Consider the following 22,377-nt stretch of genomic DNA (forward strand, 5'->3'; position numbering starts at 1 on the left):
AAAAATAATTAGATATCAATGGAATCACAGAAGACCTGAATAGCCAAAGCAATCCTAAGAAAAAGAAGGCTGGAAGTATCACATTCCCTGACTACAGCTTGTACTACAGAGTGACAATCAGTAATCAAAACAGCATGGAAATTACAGAGAAACAGACACACAGACCAATGGAATAGAATTGAAACCCCAGAAATAGACCCACATAAATGTGGGCAGACAACTTTTTTTTTTAAGTTTGTTGGGCAGATAATTTTTGACAATGGAGCCAAAAACATACAATGGAGAAAAGAAAGCCTCTTTAATAAACGGCACTGGCAATATTGGAAAGTCACATGCAAAAGAATGAAACTAGACTGTTATTTCTCACCATATACCAAAATTAACTCAACATAGATCAAAGACCTTAATGTAAGACTTGAAACAACAAACTGCATAGAAGAAAACTTAAGTACTAAACTTATGGACTTCTGGTTCATAGAGGATTTTATGAATTTGACCTCAAAGGCAAGGGAAATAAACACTAAAATCAATGAATGGGACTACATCAAACTGAAAAGCTTCCGCACAGCAAAAGAAGCAATCAAGTGAATGGGAGAAGTATTTGCAAACAATGCCTCCGATAAGGGGCTATATCCAAAATATATAAAGAATTCATACAACTCAACAATAGGAAACACAAACAATCCCATTAAAAAATGGGCAGAGGACATGAACAGACACGTCTCCCAAGAAGACATACAAATGGCCAACAGAAATATGAAAAAAATGCTCAGCTTCACTAATTATCAAGAAACGCAAATAAAAACAACAATGACTTATCACCTCACTCCTGTCAGAATAGCTGTTATCCATAAATCAACAAACAAAAAGTGCTGGTGAAGATATGGAAAAAAGGGAACTGTTGTGCACTGTTGGTGGGACTGCAAATTGGTGCAGCCACTATGGAAAACAGTATGGAGGTTCCTCAAAGAATCAAAAATAGAACTACCTTATTATCCAGCAATTCCACTCCTGAGTATGTATCCAAATAAGTCTGAAACACTAATTTGAAAAAATATATGCACCCCTACATTTACTGCAGTGTTTTTCACAATAGCCAAGACATGGAAACAACCAAAATGCCCATGAATAGATGACTGGATAAAGACATTGTGGTACACGGTATTTGTACAATGGAGTATTACTCTGCCATAAAATATAATGAAATCTTACCATTTGCAACAGTATGGATAGACCTAGAGGAATTTAGGCTAAGTGAAATAAATCAGACTGAGAAATACAAATACTGTATGATCTCACTTTTATGGGGAATCTAAAGAACAGAATAAATGAGCAAACGAAACAGAAATAGATTCATAGATGCGGCGAACAAACTGATGGTTACTGGATGGGAGGGGGGTTGGATGATGGGTGAGAAAGGTGAAGGGATTAAAAAGTACAAATTGGTCATTGCAAAATCGTCACAGGGATGTGAAATACAGTATGGGGAACATAATCAATAATGTTGTAAAGACTGTATGGTGTCAGATGGGTACTGGGCTTATTGAAGGAATCACTTCATAGATTATATAAATGCCTAACCATGGTGCTGTACACCTGAAAATAATATAAAATAATAATGAATGTCAGCTATAATTTGAAAAATAGTCACGGGGATATATAGTACAGCATACGGGATATAGTCAATAATGTTCTAATAACTATGTACAGTGTCAGATGGGTAATAAACTTATTGGGGTCATCACTTTGAGATATATAAATATCTGTTTACTATGTTTTTTTTTGTACTCCTGAAACTAAAAAAAAAAAAAAAAAAAGATAGATGTATCCCTATGTTCATTGCAGCATTAGTCACGGTGGTCAAGACATGGAAACAACCAAAGTGTCCTTAGATAGGTGATTGGATAAAAAAGATGTGGTACATATATACAATGGACTATTACTCAGCCATCTGAAAATTGAAATACTGCCATTTGTAACAACATGGATGGATCTTGAGTTATCATGCTAAGTGAAATAAATCAGACAGAAAAAGTTGAGAACCATATGACTTAACTCATACATGTGATATAAAAATGAAAGCATCAAATGAACAAGACAAACAAATAAGCACAAACTTATAGACACAGACAACAATTTAGTGGTTACTAGAGCGTAAGGGGAAGGGGAGTGGTAGATGAGGGTAAAAGGGGATCAAATATGTGGTGATGGAAGGAGAACTGACTCTGGGTGGTGAACACACAATGTAATGTATAGATGACTAATTACAGAATTGTACACCTGACACCTATGTAACTTTACTAACAATTGTCATCCCAATAAACTTTCATAAAACAAACAATAAAAGAGTCAAATAGTTGATTTGACTTTGTGTGGTGAACACACAATGAAATATATACATAATGTATTATAGACTTGCACACTTCAAATCTATATATTTTATTAACAAATGTCTCCCCAATAAATTTAATAAAAAATATGTTAATACTATACAAAGTCATCTACAGGTTAAATACATCCCCACATCAAAACCCTAGTGATATTTTTGTAGAAATAAAAAACCTGTCCTAAAATCATAGGGCATCTCAAGGGACCCCAAAAGCCAAAACACTGTTGTTTCTTTTTAAAGAAAAGAGGTTGGATGTCTCACATTTTCTCATGTTAAAATTACTAAAAAGCTACAATAATCAAAATAGTGTGGCACTGGCATAGAGACAGACATATAGACCAATGAAATAGAATAGAAAATCCAGAAATCATATATATATATATATATATGTATATATATATGTGTATATGTATATGTGTGTGTGTATATATATATATATGTTGAATATATATATGGGCAGATATATATATATATTGAATATATATATATATATATATATATATATATATATATATATTCAAATTATTTTCAACTAGGGTGCCAAGAACATTCAGCGGGAATAAAAATGGATTTTTTCAAAAAATAAACAAATAGTGTTGGGAAAACATGATATTCACATGTACAAGAATGAAGTTGGATCCCAACCTTACACTATACACAAAAATTAACTCAAAATGAATTAAAGACCAAAGTGTGAGAGGTAAAATTATAAAACTCTACAAGAAAACATAGGAGTAAAACTTGATGGCATTGTACTTGACAGTGATTTCTTATATATGACATCAAAGTCACAGGAAACAAGAGGAAAAAATAGATAAATTGGACTTCATTAATATTTAACACTTCTGTATATCAAAGTACATTATTAATAGAGTAAAAAGACAATCCACAAAATGGGAGAAAATCTGTGGGTCTATCTCACTCTCCAAATGAATCTTGAATTTGTGTATGACTTTATAATGTCATACATTGGTCATTTGGAATGTATTCGTTTATTGAGTCAGCTAACCCCAGTGGTTCTCAGCTGGGGGTGATTTTACCCTCCAGAAAATATTGGGCAATGTCTGGAAAGAGATTTGGTTGTCACACTCTGTGGTTACTACTGATATATACTAGGTAGAGGCCAAAAATGCTGCTAAACATTTTACAATACACAGGATGGTCCTCCATAACAAAGAATTGTACAGCCCCAAATGTCAATAATGCTGAGATTGGGAAACTCAAGTCTATTTTATGCTGACATATTTTATTATACAATATCAAAATTTTCTATTTGTTAATATCACCACCAATATTTTTGGGGAAATTTGTCAGTTTAATGTCAAGATCATGATGGTGGATACAAGTTCTCCCCAAAAGTTAAAGTTCCTTTTTTTTTTATGTTACAAAGCACACCATCTTAGCAATAACTAAGCCTGAAAAACTAGTGTATCATTTGTTTTTGCAATTGGTGTTCCATGAAAAAAGGAATTACTGTATCTCACAATCTCAAAACTTGTTTTACTCAAGACAGCCTCACACTTATATGGTATCAATGTTTAATGGGTACTCACCTTTTTCTTTCTGCTGTGAATGTGTGAAATGCCTAACACAATGACTGATAATACATTTTGGTGCAACTGCCTTGATTAAAGGAGCAGCAGTTTTACCCACCTTTGAGTAAAACTTTTTGAACCATCAGAGCGAATGTCAACACAGTGGAAAAAGCAAATTACCGTCTTTTGTAGACTTATCAGAAAGAGCATTTACACAGAGACACTCTTTTTAAAAATGTCTCCAGCTTTATTGAGATATAATTGACAAATGTAAATTACACATATTTAAGGTATACAATGTGATGTTTTGATATACATATGTATTGTGAAATGGTTATCACAATCAAGCTAATTCACATATCCATCACCTCAGATAGTTGGTGATTATACCGTCTTGGGTATGTGTGTGGGGTAAGAATACTTAAAATCTACTCTTTTAGAAAATTTCAAGTGCACAATATAGTATTATTAACTATAGTCACATGTTGTATATTAGATCTCTAGAATTTTTTTATCTGCATAACTGAAACTTGAGACTCTTGAATTTAAAGTAACGTACTTTGAATTCTGAAAGAGGATAAATATAAGAAGTCAAGAAGGAATCCTTTTTCAGTGGTTTAAATGTTTATTATTGATTTTAATTAAAGACAGGAAATCACTGCAATATTCACTGTTAACATCTGCTAAATAATATAGAATCTTATACATACCAGACTAGAGTAAAACATACTGTAGACTGAAACACTATCTATATTAGAGAACACCATTTACCACTAGGAAAAAGTGAGATAAATCTATAAATTAAAGTGGAATAATCCTCAGGATGAATACACAGAGCCATCCTTTAATTCTGTTTGCTTTTCTCTTTGCTGTACTCTCTTTGCTATAATATTTTTTTCTTAAAACATGTCTTCTTTTCTCATTATTTTTCTGTTGTACTCAAAAATAGGGTAACAATGTCCTTCTAAGGCAGTACTGCTTAAAAATCAGCACAACATGCTCTTTTGTACCTCTCCTCCCTTCTTCCAAACAGTTGCAAACAAAGTAACTATTTGGTCCACAAATAGAAAGAACACCAGTTTTGGAGTCAGTTCAGACTTGTGTCAGCTGCATAGCTGAAATCTTGGGCAGGTAAGTTACTTAATTTTTCTGAATCTGAATTACCTGACCTGTCATATAGCAATGAAAATATATGTATCTCATATCTATCATAAGGACTAAAGGAGGCAAAGCCCATAAGCACTGAGCACAATGCTAGGCGCATAATAAATACTTCATAAATGAGAATCATCGTTCATTTAGTTTAGTGTCTAAAGGACTTGTTTAGGTTTTATAAGCTTTGCTTTTCCAATTCTCCTTCAGTAAGTACACTGTAACACCCCAGCCTTCTCCTGGTAATCTACTCTGGAAAGGTAAGTACGTATAAATGTTTTCCAGGTTCTTTTAGCACTTTTAAAAGCAAAATTTCCTATTTCCCTTCTCATGCCCAGAGAGTCCTTTAAAGAAGAAGAATGCTCTTATTTAAAAATGGAGTTTACCTTTCTTTAGATGATTTTTGCATGTTTATGGTTAAATGTATTATTATACAAGTTGAAAATTATATATTATATAGAAGCCTGTCTAGCAAAACAGCCACAGTTTAAAATGGATCAATAGTATAGACTGAAAGCCAAAACCTGGGATAATGTCTACATTAGACTCCCTTATTGATCTAAGTTATATTGTAAACATATAGCCCTTTAAAGTAATTTTTTAAAGGGTTTTGTTTTTTGTTTTCAGCTCTCTCAGTCTGGCATGGCAGAAAACCCAGTGTGTACGCCCACACAAATACCCGATGAGGAAGATACAGTTGAGTACACCTTTCAAATAGAATTCTTCATTTTGTACTTCAGAAGATTGTGTAGTTTCAAAATATAAACTGAGATAAACCTAGGTGATAAAGGCTTATGTTTATTATGCTTGGACATGAATTAACTTTTATACTAATTGGAGTCAATGATGGTTTAAATAATTGTTGCATGTTTCTTGAGTCTGAAGACCTTTTTTGTAGTGCAAACAGTTATTCCTATTTAACACAAGAGAATAACAAGTTAAAACTCCAGAACCTCCCATTAGGTAACAAGAATAGTGATATTTTGATGCATACATTTGTGGAATTTTATGTATTTTAATAAATAACTTTTAAGTGAAGTTATTTTAGGAAGTCGTTGAGGGACTGCTTGTTTGTTACTTTACTGAGTGGGAGATTGAACCAACTTCCATTTTAAGATGAGCCTCTGTACTAGGGAAAACATAATAATTAACATAAAAATTTACACTAAAAGAAAGAATAGTATGTCTGAATGGGTGAAAACTGGGTTTTAGATCCTTTTGACCAAAATATCAAACATATATATGAGTATTGAACTACATTAAATAGTGTTATTTATGTCTTAATAACCAAAGGGTCTCTTCTTGGTGTTTTCTCTTCCTCCAAACATGCATGTTTTTCTGTATCTTAGTTTTAACTACCAAACTACCATATTTTTTCTCTCTTTCTTCTTCTTGTTACTCCTCTGGAATGAATGGCTTACTCAAACATTATTTTTTATGAGTCACACCTTTAAAATCACTCTTGATCTGCCTTTCATCTTCACTGCTTTTATGAAACTACCGTCAAAGTCATTTCAGTGACTAAACCACTGGCTTATACAAATTCCATATTATCTGTGACGCCTCCTCTGCATTAAATCATAGTATGTACTTCTTGTTTACAAGACATTAAAATCATAATCTTTTAGAATTAGGAGAGATCCCAAAGGCCAGTTAGTCAAACTTTAATCTGATATAAAAATGCTTGGTACAAACCCTTCAGCCAGTAATCTTCAGCAAGTAACCTGTTTTTGAACCTTTTTACAATTGGCAACTTAGTTTATTTTCCTTTTAAATATTAAAATAACATTCTCACATTAATAAAAGAAAATTTCAAACAATAGGGAAGAGAAAACTCTCCTCTCAACCTGCTTTTTTTTAAACCAGCAATAACTAATCTTTCCTTAGCATAATAATCTCAAGATCCATCCATGTTGTCACAAATGGCACTATCTCATCTTTTCTTATGGCAAAATAGTATTCCATTCTGTGTATATACCACATCTTCTTTATCCAGTCATTTATTGAAGGACACTTTGATTGTTTCCATGTCTTGGCCACCGTAAAAAAAACTGCAGTGGACATCAGAGCACATATATCTTTATGGACAAATGTTTTCAGATTTTTTGAGGAACCTCCACACTGCCTTCCATAGCGGCTGCACCAATCTGCATCCCCACCAACAGTGTATGAGGGTTCCTTTTTCTCCACAGCCTCTCCAACATTTGTTATTATTTGTCTGTTGATGATAGCCTTTCTAACTGGTATGAGGTAATATCTCATTGTTAGACAGAAAAAGTAGAGAACCATATAATTTCACTGATATGTGGTATATAAAATTGAAATCAACAAAGGAACAAGACAAACAAATGAAGAAACAAAAACTCATAGACACAGACAGTAAGTAGTTTAGTGGTTACCAGAGGGTAAGGGGAGAGGGGGGTGGTAGATGAGGGTAAAGGGATCAAATATATGGTGACCGAAGGAGAACTGATTCTGGGTGGTGAACACACAATATGATATATAGATGGTGTATTACAGAATTGTACAACTGAAACCTATGTAACTTTACCAACAATTATCACCCAATAAATTTTAATTAAAAAGAAAAAAACTAATCTTTGGACAACTTTTCATAACAGCACATCAAGATAAACCGTATTCTTTTTAATAGTTCTGTATTTTTGCTGTTATGAATGTACTTTTTCAATAATTTTTTTGCTATTTGGTACAACTCTGCATTGAATATTCTATATATCTTTTCACATACATGTTGAAATATTTTCCTAGAAATGAAATTGTTGGGTCAGAAAGGATATGCAAGTTTATATTTGATAGCAATTACCAAATGACTCTATAAAGATATGCCAATTTACATTCCAACCAACAATATGTGAGAATTTCTGATTTTTTTTTTCCAAGTCAAGTTGTTGTCCTTTCAGTCTTAGTTATGGAGGGCACAGCTCAGCTCCAGGTCTAGTCACCGTTGCTAGTTGCAGGTGGCAGAGCCCACCATCCCTTGCGGGACTCAGGGAATTGAATCTGCAACCTTGTGGTTGAGAGCGCACTGACCCATGTGGGAATCAAACCAGCAGCCTTTGAAATCAGGAGCATGGAGCTCTAACCGCCTGAGCTACCGGGCCGGCCCCCTGATTTTTTTTTTTTTAATCTCTCTCGTACTGGAATTCAAGGCTTAAGTAAACCCATTTAATTTTTGGATAACTTTAACTATGAGAAAATCCTTCTTATATATTGTATAAAATTAGACCCTTGAACTTGTCCTTTTGCCATTCCATTGAGTGCCACAAAATAAGTGCAATCCCTCTTTCATATGACAGCCTTCTTGTGTTTTCAGGTCTATTTCTCTAAAATGCGTATTTTGCTCATAATTAAAATATTCAGTTTTCTCATATATTTTTAAAAATTAAAATATAATTAACATATAACATTGTATTCATTTTAGGTGTACAATATAATGATTTGATGTATGTATATTAGTATATTGCAAAGTGATTACCATAGTAGGTTTACTTAACATCCACAACTACATGTGACTATAATTATTTTTTAATGTTGTGATGAGAACTTTTAAGATCTACTCTCTTCTCACATAATGTTTTAACTTAAGTTCTATTATTAGCCTAGTCATTCTCTTTTGTTTTCCTTCCTTCATTTCTCTCTCTCTCCCTCTGTTCCTGTAATTTTCCCTTTGTCTTTTCTTTTCTCCCTATCTTGCTTCTTTTCTTCCAGGCTATTTAATGATCACCAACACCGTACCAGCAATTATGCAAAACATGGACGGATACACAGTGTTCTAGTGTTCCTCTTAGAGTTAAAGATGCATTTCCAGGAAAGGTTCAACCAGCAGAGATAAGTTCATACCGCCCATTTTTTATCTGGATACACTCATCACCATAGGTTTATCTCTGAAGTTGTATTACAGTATTAAATTTTTACACTTATAATCAACCCAGTTTCTTTTGTCTCTTTATGCTTTTATTAAACTTCATTTGCCATTAAACAATGGGTGGTAAGTTTAACATAATATGTTTAATTCTTTTTGGTTTCACCTAGTTTTCTCACCTGTCACAATATTTTCTTATTCATTTATTCTTTCTTCTTCATTTTTTTAATTAAAGTTTATTGAGGTGACAATAGTTAGTAAAGTTACATAGATTTCAGGTGTAAAATTCTGTATTACATCATCTATAAATCACATTGTGTGTTCACCACCCAGAGTCAGTTCTCCTTCTGTCACCATATATTTGATCCCCTTTACCTTCATCTACCACCCACCCACCCTCCTTACCCTCTGGTAACCACTAAACTGTTGTCTGTGTCTATGAGTTTTTGTTTCTCATTTGTTTGTCTTACTCTTTTGTTGTTTTTTGTTTACATACCACATATCAGTGAAATCATATGGTTCTCTGCTTTTTCTGTCTGACTTATTTTGCCTAGCATTATACTCTCAAGATCTATCTATGTTTTCATAAATGGTCCTATTTCATCTTTTCTTACCGCCGTATAATATTCCATTGTGTATATATACCACAACTTCTCTATCCATTCATCTATCGAAGGACATTTTGGTTGTTTCCATGTCTTGGCCACCGTAAATAAAGCTGCAATGAACATTGGAGCACACTTGTCTTTACGTATAAATGTTTTCAGATTTTTTGGGTAGATACCCAGGAGAAGGATTGCTGGGTCATACAGTAATTCTATTTGCAATTTTCTGAAGAACCTCCACACTGTCTGCATTCCCACCAAAAGAGTATGAGGGTTCCTTTATCTCCACAGCCTCTCCAATATTGTTACTATTTGTCTTGTTAATTATGGCCATTTTAACTGGGGTGAGGTGGTATCTCATTGTGGTTTTTATTTGCATTTCTCTGATGATTAGTGATGTTGAGCATTTTTTCATATGTCTATTTGCCATTTGTATGTCCTCTTTGGAGAAATGTTTCTTCAGGTCCTCTGCCCATTTTTCAATTGGGTTGTTTGTTTTTTGTTGTTGTTGAGCTGCATGAGTTCCTTGCGTATTTTGGATATTAGCCCCTTATCGGAGGCACTGTTTGCAAAAATCTTCTCCCATACAGTTGGTTGCCTCTTTTTTTGTTGATGGTTTCTTTTGCTTTGCAGAAGCTTTTAAGTTTGAAGAACCTCCACACTGACTTGTATAGCGAATGCACCAATCTGCATTCCCACCAAAAGTGTATGAGGGTTCCTTTATCTCCACAGCCTCTCCAATATTGTTACTATTTGTCTTGTTAATTATGGCCATTCTAACTGGGGTGAGGTCTGTTTAGATTTTCCAGTTCTTCATGGTTCAGCCTTGGAAGGCTATATGTTTCTAAGAACTTGTCCATTTCTTCTAGGTAATGAATTTGGTGGTATATAGTCCTTCATAGTATTCTTGGATGATCCTTTGTATTTCTGTGGTGTCCATGATAACTTCCCCTTTTTCATTTCTGATTTTGTTAATTAGTGTCTTCTCTTTTTTTATCTTAGTGAGTCTAGCCAAGGGTTTGTCAATTTTGTTAATCTTTTCAAAGAACCAACTTTTTGTCACATTAATTTTTTCTATTGTCTTTTTGTTCTCTATTTCATTTAGTTCTGCTCTGAGTTTTGTTATTTCCTTGCTTCTGCTGACCTTGGGTTTCACTTGTTCTTCTTTTTCTAGTTCTTTAAGGTGTAACGTGAGGTTATTTATTTGGAATTTTTCTTGTTTCTTGAGATAGGCCTGTAATGACATAAATTTCCCTGTTAAAACTGCTTTCGCTGCATCCTAAAAATTTTGGTTGGATGTATTTTCTTTGTCATTTGTTTCTATGTATCTTTTGCTCTGTCCTCTAATTTCTTCTTCGACCCAGTCGTTCTTTAAAAGTTATGTTGTTTAATCTCCATGTATTTGTGTTTTTTCCTGCTTTCTTTTTGCAGTTGATATCCAATTTCAAAGCCTTGTGATCAGAGAATATGCTTGGTATGATTTCAATCTTCTTGTTTGCTGAGGCTGATTTTATGTCCCAATATATGGTCTATCCTTGAGAATGTTCCATGTACACTAGAAAAGAATGCATAGTCTGATGTTTTAGGATGAAGTTCTCTATAAATATCAATTATGTCTATTTCATCTAATGTGTCATTTAGGGCTGCTGTTTCATTATTTATTTTCTGTTTGGATGATCTATCCACAGCTGTCAAAGTTGCATTTAAGTTCCCTAGTATAATTGTGTTTTGGTCAATTTCTTCCTTTAGTTCTGTTAGTAGTTGCTTGGTATATTTCGGTGCTCCCTGATTGGGGGCATAAATATTGGTGACTGTTTGTTATGTCTTCTTGTTGTATAGTCCCCTTTACCATTATGAAATGTCCATTTATGTCTCTTGTTATCTTTTTCACCCTGAAGTCTATTTCATATGATATCATTATGGCTACACCTGATTTTCTCTGGGTACCATTTGCTTGGAGTGTCAATTTTCACCCTTTCACTTTGAGTCTATGCTTTTCCTTGTAGCTGAGATGTGTGTCTTGGAGACAGCATATTTTTGGGTTTAGTTTTTTGATCCAATCTGCTACTCTGTGCCTTTTTATTGGTGAGTTCAGTCCATTTACACTTAGGGTGATTATTGATATGTGAGGATTTCCTGTCATTCTATCTTTAGTTTTCTGGTAAGGCTGTGTCTCCATTGTTTCTTTGCCTTTTTGTTGTTGACTGTTATTTCTGTGTGCTGGTATTCTATGATGTTTCCCTCTGTGTCTTCTTTTATTACAGTATATATTTCAGTTCTGTATTTTTTTTTGAGTGGTTACCCTTAAGTTTATGTAAAAGAAATTTTGATATTAGAGTATTCCATTTTCTTCAGCACGCTTACTTTCTCCATTCCCATATTCTGGTTCAGGCCTTTATGCTCCCCCTTTTTATGTTTTGGTTTCCACAAATTGTCCCTGTTGATGGTGGTCGAATAGCCTCCTTTAGTATTTCTTGTAGTGCAGGTCGTGTATTAGAAAATTCCCTCAGCTTCTGTATGTCTGGAAAGATCTTTATTCCTCCTTCATATCTAAAGGATATCTTTGCTGGATATATTATTCTTGGCTCATAATTTCTCCCCTGTTCATACAATTTGCCCACCTTTAGGTGAATTCTGTAGTGAGCCTCTTTGTCTTGCCTGTCTGCTGTGCAGGGAGTCCTTTGTGGAGTTATAGTTGTTCAATTTGTTGTAAATTCCAGGGGAGATTTCCAGATGCTCACCTCTCTCTGCCATTTTGATGACGCCATTGGTCACAATATTTTAATAATTTACATTATATTGGTATTTTTCTAATTCCCTGTCTGGTCATTCATCATCTCTCTTTAGGTTCATCTCTTCACCTCCTGAGAATGGACATTTCCCATGTCTCATTCTTGGGCCTCTTTTTCTTCCTTCCTTCATTCCTTCCTTCCTTCCTTCCTTCCTTCCTTCCTTCCTTCCCCTGGAAATTGTTTTATTAATATCCTCCAGGGTTCTGGGCTCAGCTAGATGGTTCTCATGCAGGCTCTCCTGTGTGGTTGCAGTTGGATGGCTGCCAGGGCTGGAGTCTCGGAGTTTTTCTCACTCAAGTCTGGAATTAATGCTCTCTGTGGTGGAAACTCAGCTGGGGGTCTCAGCTGAGTACTGACACATGGCCTCTCCATGTGGCCTGTACTTGTGCACAGCATGATGGCTGGGTTCCAAGAGGATTTATTTATTAAATTTATTGGGGTGACAATGGTTAGTAAAATTATATAGGTTTCAAGTGTACATTTCTATAATACATCATCTGTATATCACATTGTGTGTTCTTTACCTGCCTTCAAGCCTTCACTGTTCTCAAATGTATCCAATTACCTTCAGGATATTTTTGTACTTTCCTTAAAATTAAAATTTCAAAACGCAAAATTATTTTTCTTTCACACAAAAAATGCTAGCTTTCTCTTCTGATTTTCTTATTACTTATCATAGTACCTGGTTAGTTGTCAAGTTATTTTTATTCTTTATTTCAGAACATCTCTCTCATCTCTCTCTTTTTCATTCACACCAATAATGTTATTACCACTATTTTTATTAGGAAAATGGCTCCATAGCTTCATAGTCTGGCGCTGGTTTCCTCTCCAAGTCACTTTGCATACTAGTTCTTTATTTATCTTTTTGAAATGCTTCTTTCTTCTAACATTCCCTGACTCAAAAGCTGCAGACATTGTTCATTACCATTTAGATATTTCTTAGCCTCATACTTAAAAGTTTCTATTGTTAGGGTTATTTTTAATCTTTTCTGTTCTCCCTCCTCTGTTTCATAATTTAAAGCTTTACCTTTAAGTACACAAGTTTCTTTCTGTGCAAGGGACTCAGAACCCATTGCCACATTTGTCTCCTGTTCATAGTACTTACCTCCTCTACACAAATATTATCTCATCTTTAAGAGCCAAATTTCTATCTGCAGACTGTGAATTATCTTCAACTATTTCATACCACAGCCATCTATCCTTCTTCCAACTTCTTATATTATTTATTGACTTTTTTATAATTTGGGTACTTGGTATGATGTTAACAAAGATTTTAACTTTTCCTGCATGGGTTTTATTCTTATTAAAATGATAGGTTCTTCATAAATAAGACTTGACTTACAGAATATTAGAGTGTGAAATAATTTTAATATTACCTAATCAAATATTCTCATTTTACAAAAGAGACAACAGAGGCAAAAGTGACTGTCCCAAAGTCTCACAATGACTAGTGAGTTTTCTTATTCAGTTAACTTTTCCCAGTGCCACTAGAAAACAGAGTTCAGTGAGTACAGGTTAAACACTACTGCTTGTCAGAGCTTGTAGAGATTTTTATAGTTTACAGACAGAATTTATGTACATTATCTCATTTGCTAGATGTAATCCATGAGTACTTGCTATCAGGGATTAAAATAATTTATGTTTAACACTTCAGTTTTATGTAAATCCATATGAAGTAATCCTTTTAATAGTAGGTTAAACCTTGTATTTTTATACACCTGCTTTGTTTACTTCTTAATTTGCAGATGGTTCAGAAGTGAATCTTAGAACAAGATTTGAATGATCACAAATTCCAAATTAGTATAATCTGAAATATTTCTTTTCTACATAGATATTGGCATTTTATAGAAATAAATGCTATAAGAAATAACTTCTGGCTCATCAGAAGGCATTTGTTAAAGTAGTAGTGATGATACTGTGGAAATCCCTGCTGTTTGCTCTGTGGTGAGAGCTCAGTGCTAATGAGGCCAAGGTTTCTGGCCCTTTCTTGATAAGACAATGGGCTCTATTTTGTTCTGTTGATGTACAAAGCACTTTGAGCTGATAACTTCCCTGAGCTACAGATTTAAAAACGAGAAAAATATGTTACAAGAAAGTCTAGGCCAGAGTGTACAGTGGAGTGTCCAAATCTATTATTGTTACACTAAAATAATCTTCAGAATATATGGATCAGAATGTTCCCTTCATAAGTAGAGAAGAAATTAGAATTTACTATATATATAAAACCCTATCTTCTGAGAGTGTTTTCTTACAAATAGTAAGGAATAGAAAAATAAAAAGAATATATTTTCTTATTTGATCACATTTTCAGTTTTGTATTGCTAAATACATTCTCTTTGAATATGAAATCCCCATGGAATTTCTGTCAATCTTTTGTTGATTCTTGAAAGGGCTCAGATCTTATCACTACCATTCACTGTTCATTCATCCAACAACTATTGAGAGCTTGTTTGGATCTTAACCCTTTAAAGTAATTATGATACTAATCATAGTGATACTATTAATATAATACAAGTGTTCTCCTTATTCTATTGTATTCATTATTATATTAGAATGCTTATAGAAAGGAAATAATGCAATTTTATTCTCTACACAAAGAATATTTTTTTAAAAGTATTTGGAGAATGCTCTTATTTAGAGCTACCAATTTTATGCTTTCTTTCTGAAAATAAGATTTTAAATAATTTCAGATTTTGACCATACTATTTAAAATATTTATGCTAAAAACATGATATAGTAAATCTATTTTATTCTTACCACTGAACTCAAATAAGAGCCCCATAGCAGAGTGGTCCAGGAAGTGGTAGAAATGTAGAAATAAAACATGGAATTGGAATAGAAGAACAGTAATCCCACGATTATTAATTTTGATGCTCACATATGCAACATTTGGCTAGTAGGTGCCATTTAAACAGATTCTCCTGTGCTTTTAGGATTACTTTTGAATCTCTATATATGGGAGAAAAGAACACCTTAATATTAGGATTTTTCCAATGTATAAACATGATCTATATTTTCACTTACCTAGTTCTATCTTAATTATTCTCATTCTTTTGTAGTTTTCAGTGTAAATGTCTTACATGTCGTTTACTAATTAAGTTCCTATGTATTTTTAATTTGTTGTTATTTTAATGAACTTTTTCCCAGTTGTTTGATGATAGAGTGTACAATACAATTGAGCTTTCTTCAATAAAGAGAACAATTTGATAGTTTTTACACAAGTGAAATCCCAATTCTGCTTGATTATATTAGAATTTCTAGGAAAACACTTAGTAGCTTGACTGTAAATTTTCAGAAAAAGAAATCAGCTATACAATTTTTTTCATTGTGCTTCCAGATATGCATGATCTGATTAAAGTGGGCAAAAGTTTCTTTTTTTAAAAAATTAAAGTTTATTGGGATGATAATTGTTCATAAAGTTAAATAGATTTCAGTTGTACAATTCTGTAATACCTCATCTATATATCACATCGAGTATTCACCGCCCAGAGTCAATTTTCCTTCCATCACCATATATTTGATACCTTCTACCCTCATCTACCACCTCCCCTTTTACCCTCGATAACCACTAAACTATTTCCTGTATTTATGAATGGATTAAGAAATACAAATTCATAGTTACAGAATAGTCATGAGAAAGTAAAGCATATTCAATATTATTCAATATTATTTTATATGAGTTTTTGTCTCTTCAATTGTCTTGTTCCTTTGTTGTTTTCAGTTTTATATATAGAAGATGTGGTATATATACACAATGGAATACTATTCTGCCATAAGAAAAGATGAAATAGTGCTATTTGCAACAACATGGATGTATCTTGAGATTATTATGCTAAGTGAAATAAGTCAGACAGAAAAAATAGAAAACCATATGATTTCACTGATATGTGGTATATAAAACTGAAAATAACAAAGGAACAAGACCATTGACCTTTTGAATGTATTGCTGGATTTGATCTTCTAATTATTTTGTTGAGAATTTTTGCATGTACATTCATCAGGGATATTGACCTGTAAGTTTCTTTTTTTAAAGAAAAAAAGTTTATTGGGGTGACAATTGTTAGTAAAGTTACATAGATTTCAGGTGTACAATTCTGTATTACATCATCTGTAAATCCCATTGTGTGTTCACCACCCAGAGTCAGTTCTCCTTTGATCACCATATATTTGATCCTCCTTACCCTCATCTTCCACCCCCTCCCCCCTTACCCTCTGGTAACCACTAAACTATTGTCTGTGTCTATGAGTATTTGTTTCTCATTTGTTTGTCTTCTTCTTTTGTTGTTTTTAGTTTATATACCACATATCAGTGAAATCATATGGTTCTCTGCTTTTTCTGTCAGACTTATTTCGCTTAGCATTATACTCTCAAGATCCATCCATGTTGTCACAAATGGTCCTATTTCATCTTTTCTTACCACCGAATAGTATTCCATTCTGTATATATACCACAACTTCTATATCCATTCTTCTATCAAAGGACATTTTGGTTGTTTCCGTGTCTTGGCCACCGTAAATAAAGCTGCAATGACATTGGAGCACATGTGTCTTTATGTATAAACGTTTTCAGATTTTTGGGTAGATACCCAGGAGAGGGATTGCTGGGTCATATGGTAATTCTATTCGTAATTTTTTGAGGAACCTCCACACTGCCTTCCATAACAGCTGCACCAGTCTGCATTCCCACCAACAGTGTATGAGGGTTCCTTTTTCTCCACAGCCACTCCAACACTTGTTACTATTTGTCTTGTTGATGATAGCCATTCTGACTGGGGTGAGGTGATATCTCATTTTGGTTTTTATTTGCATTTCTCTGATGATTAGTGATGTTGAGCATTTTTTCATGTCTATTTGCCATTCGTATGTCCTCTTTGGAGAAATGTCTCTTCATGTTGTCTGCCCATTTTTAAATTGGGTTTTTTTTGTTGTTGTTGTTGAGTTGCATGAGTTCCTTGTACATTTTGGATATTAGCCCTTTATCGGAGGCACTGTTTGCAAAAATCTTCTCCCATTCAGTTGGTTGCCTCTTTATTTTGTCGATGGTTACTTGTCGCTTCCAGCGCAACAAGGGCAGTGAAGGTGCGAGAAGGGGCGGTTTGGGTTAAGTTTTTAAGAAAGAAACAAACAGAGACTTAATGCAGTTAAATCTCTCAGAAGGCCAGGGGTCTCTCAGTCTCAGAGGACTGGAGCCCAGAATAAGGCCGACTGAAGATTTTTATTGATAGGTATACAAATACAAGAAAGTAACATTGTTTCTTACACGGTCTGTGAGACTCATACATCATAGCAGAAAAATGTTTATTCCAATCACCGTTTGTCTATAAACAGCCGAAGCACAAGGTCCCATGATGTCTTACCTAAGGTATGTACCTTTTCAGGGTCAAGTCTCTCATATTGTAACAGCTCCGTTGAGATAAGTGGAGAGAACTGATCTTTATTGTCTTCATGATTTCTCTCACAAACAGGTGCAAGGGAAAAGCCAGAGCTGGCAACAGACTTTCCCAGGCAGGGGGAAGGGGAGGCAAGGCCCCTTTCCATATTTCTCTAACGCAGCTCATTAGGGGTCCCCACTCGGTTCCGCCTGGCTTAGGTTGTATCTCCCGTGAGATATCTTACCCGTCTTTGGCTGCAAACCATCTTTTGGGGACCAAAAGAGAGACATAAGGTGTAAACACAAGGATGGAACAGAATCCCAGAAAGGCACAGTCTTATAGACTCTTCTTTCCTTAAGGAAAGACACGAGGGGACAGTTGGCTAGGCTGCTGTGTGACTACAGTTACTTTTGCTGTGCAGAAGCTTTTAAGTTTCATATAGTCCCATTCATTTATTTTAGCTTTTACTTCCATTGCCTTTGGTGTCAAATTCATAAAATGCTCTTTGAACCCAAGGTCCGTAAGTTTAGTACCTATGTTTTCTTCCATGCAGTTTATTGTGTCAGGTCTTATGCTTAAGTCTTTGATCCATTTTGAATTAATTTTGGTACATGGTGACAGATAGCAGTCCAGTTTCATTCTTTTGCACGTGGCTATCCAATTCTGCCAGCACCATTTATTGAAGAGGCTGTCTTTTCTCCATTGTAAGTTTTTTGCTTCTTTGTCAAAAATTATCTGTCCATATTTATGTTGTTTTATTTCTGGGTTCTCAGTTCTATTTCATTGGTGTATGTGTCTGTTTTTCTGCCAATACCATGTTGTTTTGATTATTGTAGCCCTGTAGTACAAGCTACAGTCAGGGAGTGTGATACCTCCAGTATTGTTCTTTTTTCTTAAGATTGCTTTGGCTATTCAGGGTCTTCTGTGTTTCCAAACAAATCTGATGATTTTTTGTTCTATTTCTTTAAAAAATGCCATTGGGATTTTGATGGCGATTGCATTAAATTTGTATATTGCTTTGGGTAATATGGCCATTTTAACTATGTTGAGTCTTCCAACACATGAGCATGGAATGTCTGTCCATTTCTTTGTGTCTTTTTCAGTTTCTTTTAAAAATGTCTTATAGTTTTCAGCATACAGGTCTTTCACATCTTTGGTTCAGTTTATTCCTAGGTATTTTATTCTTTTTGCTGCAATTGCAAAAGAAATTGTTTTTTGTATTTCTTTTTCTGAGATTTCATTGTTATTATATAGGAATGTAATGGACTTTTGTACATTGATGTTGTAACCGGCAACTTTACTGTATTTGTTGATTGTTTCTAATAGCTTTTTGGTGGAGTCTTTAGGGTTTTCTATATAGAGCATCACATCATCTGCAAAGAGTGACAATTTAACTTCTTCATTCCCAGTTTGGATGCCTTTTATTTCTTTCTCTTTCCTGATTTATCTGGCAAGGACTTCCAACACTATGTTGAAAAGCAGAGGTGATAGGAGACAGCTCTGTCGTGTTCCTGAACGTAGAACAAAGGGCTTCAGTTTTTCACCATTAATTATGAGATTAGCTGAGGGTTTGTCATATATGGCCTTTATTATATTAAGGTATTTTCCTTCTATACCTATTTTATAAGTGTTTTAATCATAAATGGATGTTGTATCTTGTCAAATGCTTTTTTGCATCATATGATTTTTGTCCTTTATTTTGTTTATGGGATGTATCACATTGATGGATTTGCATATGTTGAACCATCTTTGTGACCCTGGGATGAACACCACTTGGTCGTGATGAATAATCTTTTTAACGCATTGTTGTATTCGATTTGCTAGAATTTTGTTCAGGATTTTTGCATCTGTATTCATTGGAGATATTGGTTTGTAGTTCTTTTTTTTGTGTGTTGTCCTTACCTGGTTTTGGTATCAGGGTAATGGCCTCATAAAATGAGTTGGGGAGTACTCTCTCTTCTTCAATTTTTTGGAAGAGTTTGAGCAGGATTGGTATTAGATCCTCTTTGAAGGTTTGGTAGAATTCACTAGTAAAGCCATCTGGTCCCAGACTTTTGGTTTTGGGAAGGTTTTGGATGACTGTTTCAATTTCATTACTGGTGATAGGTCTGTTTAGATTTTCCAGTTCTTCATGGTTCAGCCTTGGAAGGCTATATGTTTCTAAGAACTTGTCCATTCCTTCTAGGTTATTGAATTTGGTGACATATAGTCCTTCATAGTCTTCTTGGATGATCCTTTGTATTTCTGTGGCATCCATGATAACTTCCTCTTTTTCATTTCTGATTTTGTTAATTAGTGTCTTCTCTCTTTTTATCTTAGTGAGTCTAGCCAAGGGTTTGACAATTTTATTAATCTTTTCAAAGAACCAGCTCTTTGTCACATTAATTTTTTCTATTGTCTTTTTATTCTCTATTTCATTTAGTTCTGCTCTGATTTTTGTTATTTCCTTTCGTCTGCTGACCTTGGGTTTCATTTGATCTTCCTTTTCTAGTTCTTTAAGGTATAAGGTGAGGTTATTTATTTGGAATTTTTCTTGTTTCTTGAGATAGGCCTGTAATGATATAAATTTCCCTCTTAAAACTACTTTCGCTGCATCCCAAAAATTTTGGTAGGATGTATTTTAATTCTCATTTGTTTCTATGTATCTTTTGATCTCTCCTCTAATTCCTTCTTTGACCCGGTCATTCTTTAAAAGTATGATGTTTAATCTCCATGTATTTGTGGTTTTTTGTGCTTTCTTTTTGCAGTTCATATCCAATTTCAAAGCCTTGTGATCAGAGAATATGCTTGGTATGATTTCAAACTTCTTAAATTTGCTGAGGCTGATTTTATGTCCCAATATATGGTCTATCTTGAGAATGTTCCATGTACACTAGAAAAAAAATGTTTTATGATGAAGTGTTCTATATATGTCAATTATATCCATTTCATCTAATGTGTCATTTAGGGCTGCTATTTCCTCATTTATTTTCTGTTTGGATGATCTATCCATAGCTGTCAATGATGTGTTTAAGTCCCCTAGTATAATTGTGTTTTGGTCAATTTCTCCCTTTAGTCTGTTAGTAGTTGCTTGGTGTATTTCGGTACTCCCTGATTGGGGGCATAAATATTGATGACTGTTATGTCTTCTTGTTGTATGTTACCATTATGAAATGTCCATCTTTGTCTCTTGTTATCTTTTTCACCCTGAAGTCTGTTTCATCTGATATCAGAATGGCTACACCTGATATTCTGTGGATACCATTTCTTGGACTGTCAATTTCCACCCTTTCACTTTAAGTCTATGCTTGTCCTTGTAGCTGAGATGTGTCTCTTGGAGACAGCGTATGGTTGGGTTTAGCTTTTTGATCCAATCTGCTAGTCTCTGCCTTTTTATTGGTGAGTTCAGTCCATTTACATTTAGGGTGATTATTGATATGTGAGGATTTCCTGTCATTCTATCTTTAGTTTTCTGGTAAGGTTCTGTCTCCATTGTTTCTTTGCCTTTTTGCTGTTGTCTATTATTTGTGTGTGGTGGTATTCTATGATGTTTCCCTCTGTGTTTTCTTTTATTACAGTATATATTTCAGTTTTGTATTTTTTTTGAGTGGTTACCCTTAAGTTTATGTAAAAGAAAGTTTGATATTTAGAGTATTCTATTTTCTTCAGCACGCTTACTTTCTCCATTCCCATATTCTGGTTCAGGCCTTTACTCTCCTCTTTTTATGTTTTGGTTTCCACAAATTGTCCCTGTTGATGGTGGTCAAATAACCTCCTTTAGTATTTCTTGTAGTGCAGGTCGTGTATTAGAAAATTCCCTCAGCTTCTGTATGTCTGGAAAGGTCTTTATTCCTCCTTTATATCTAATGGATATCTTTGCTGCATATATTATTCTTGGCTCATAATTTCTTTCTTTCAATAGTTTGAATATTTGGTTCCACTCCTTCCTGGCTTGTAGAGTTTCTGCTGAAATATCTGATCATAATCTAATGGGCTTTCCTTTGTAGGTTACCGTCTTCTTTTCCCTGGCTGCCTTGAGGATTCTTTCTCTGTCGTTCATTTTAGACAGCTTGAATACAATGTGCCTTGGAGAAGGCCTGTTGGGATTGAGGTAATTAGGTGTTCTATTTCCTTCTTGGATTCGAGGATCCAGTTCTGTCCACAAGTTTGGGAAGTTCTCATCAACAATTTGTTTGAATATATTCTCTGTTCCCTTCTCTCTTTCTTTTCCTTCTGCTATGCCCATTATTCTTATATTGCTCTTTCTGATGGAGTCAGAAAGTTCTTGTAGGGTTCTTTCATTTAAGTCTGAAGTCTCTTTCTTCTTCCATCCGTGTCATTTCCAGGTTTCTATCTTCGTTGTCACTCATTCTTTCCTCCATCTGGTGAACTCTACTACCTAAGCTGGCTATTTCATTCTTAATTTCTTCTATTAAGTTCTGAATCTCCAGAAATTCTATTTGGTTCTTTTTAAAAATTTCATTCTCTTTGGTAAAATATTCATGTTGTTCTTTGATTGTGTTTCTGAGTTCAATAAAGTACCTTTCTGTGTTTTCTTGCATCTCGTTGAGCTTTTTAAGAACGCCAATCTTGAATTCTCTGTCATTTAATTCACGTATTTCCATATGTTTAAGTTTCTTTTCTGGAGACTTTTCACTTTCTTTCTGAGC

The 22,377-nt window shown here is 34.2% G+C and overlaps 1 protein-coding gene across 1 annotated transcript in view; it reads left to right on the forward strand.

The window, feature by feature from the left end:
• Positions 1–4,989: 4,989 nt before the first annotated feature.
• The window catches only part of SEPTIN14 (septin 14), a 115,942-nt gene continuing 98,554 nt past the window's right edge, over positions 4,990–22,377 (forward strand). The window contains exons 1-2 of the mRNA XM_033110640.1: positions 4,990–5,055; positions 5,704–5,772. Of these exons, the coding sequence (XP_032966531.1) occupies positions 5,719–5,772 (54 nt within the window). The 5' untranslated portion in view covers positions 4,990–5,055; positions 5,704–5,718. The remainder of the gene's footprint in view (positions 5,056–5,703; positions 5,773–22,377) is intronic.

Source organism: Rhinolophus ferrumequinum, chromosome 7 (genome assembly GCF_004115265.2).
Source record: "Rhinolophus ferrumequinum isolate MPI-CBG mRhiFer1 chromosome 7, mRhiFer1_v1.p, whole genome shotgun sequence".
Taxonomy (NCBI): domain Eukaryota; kingdom Metazoa; phylum Chordata; class Mammalia; order Chiroptera; family Rhinolophidae; genus Rhinolophus; species Rhinolophus ferrumequinum.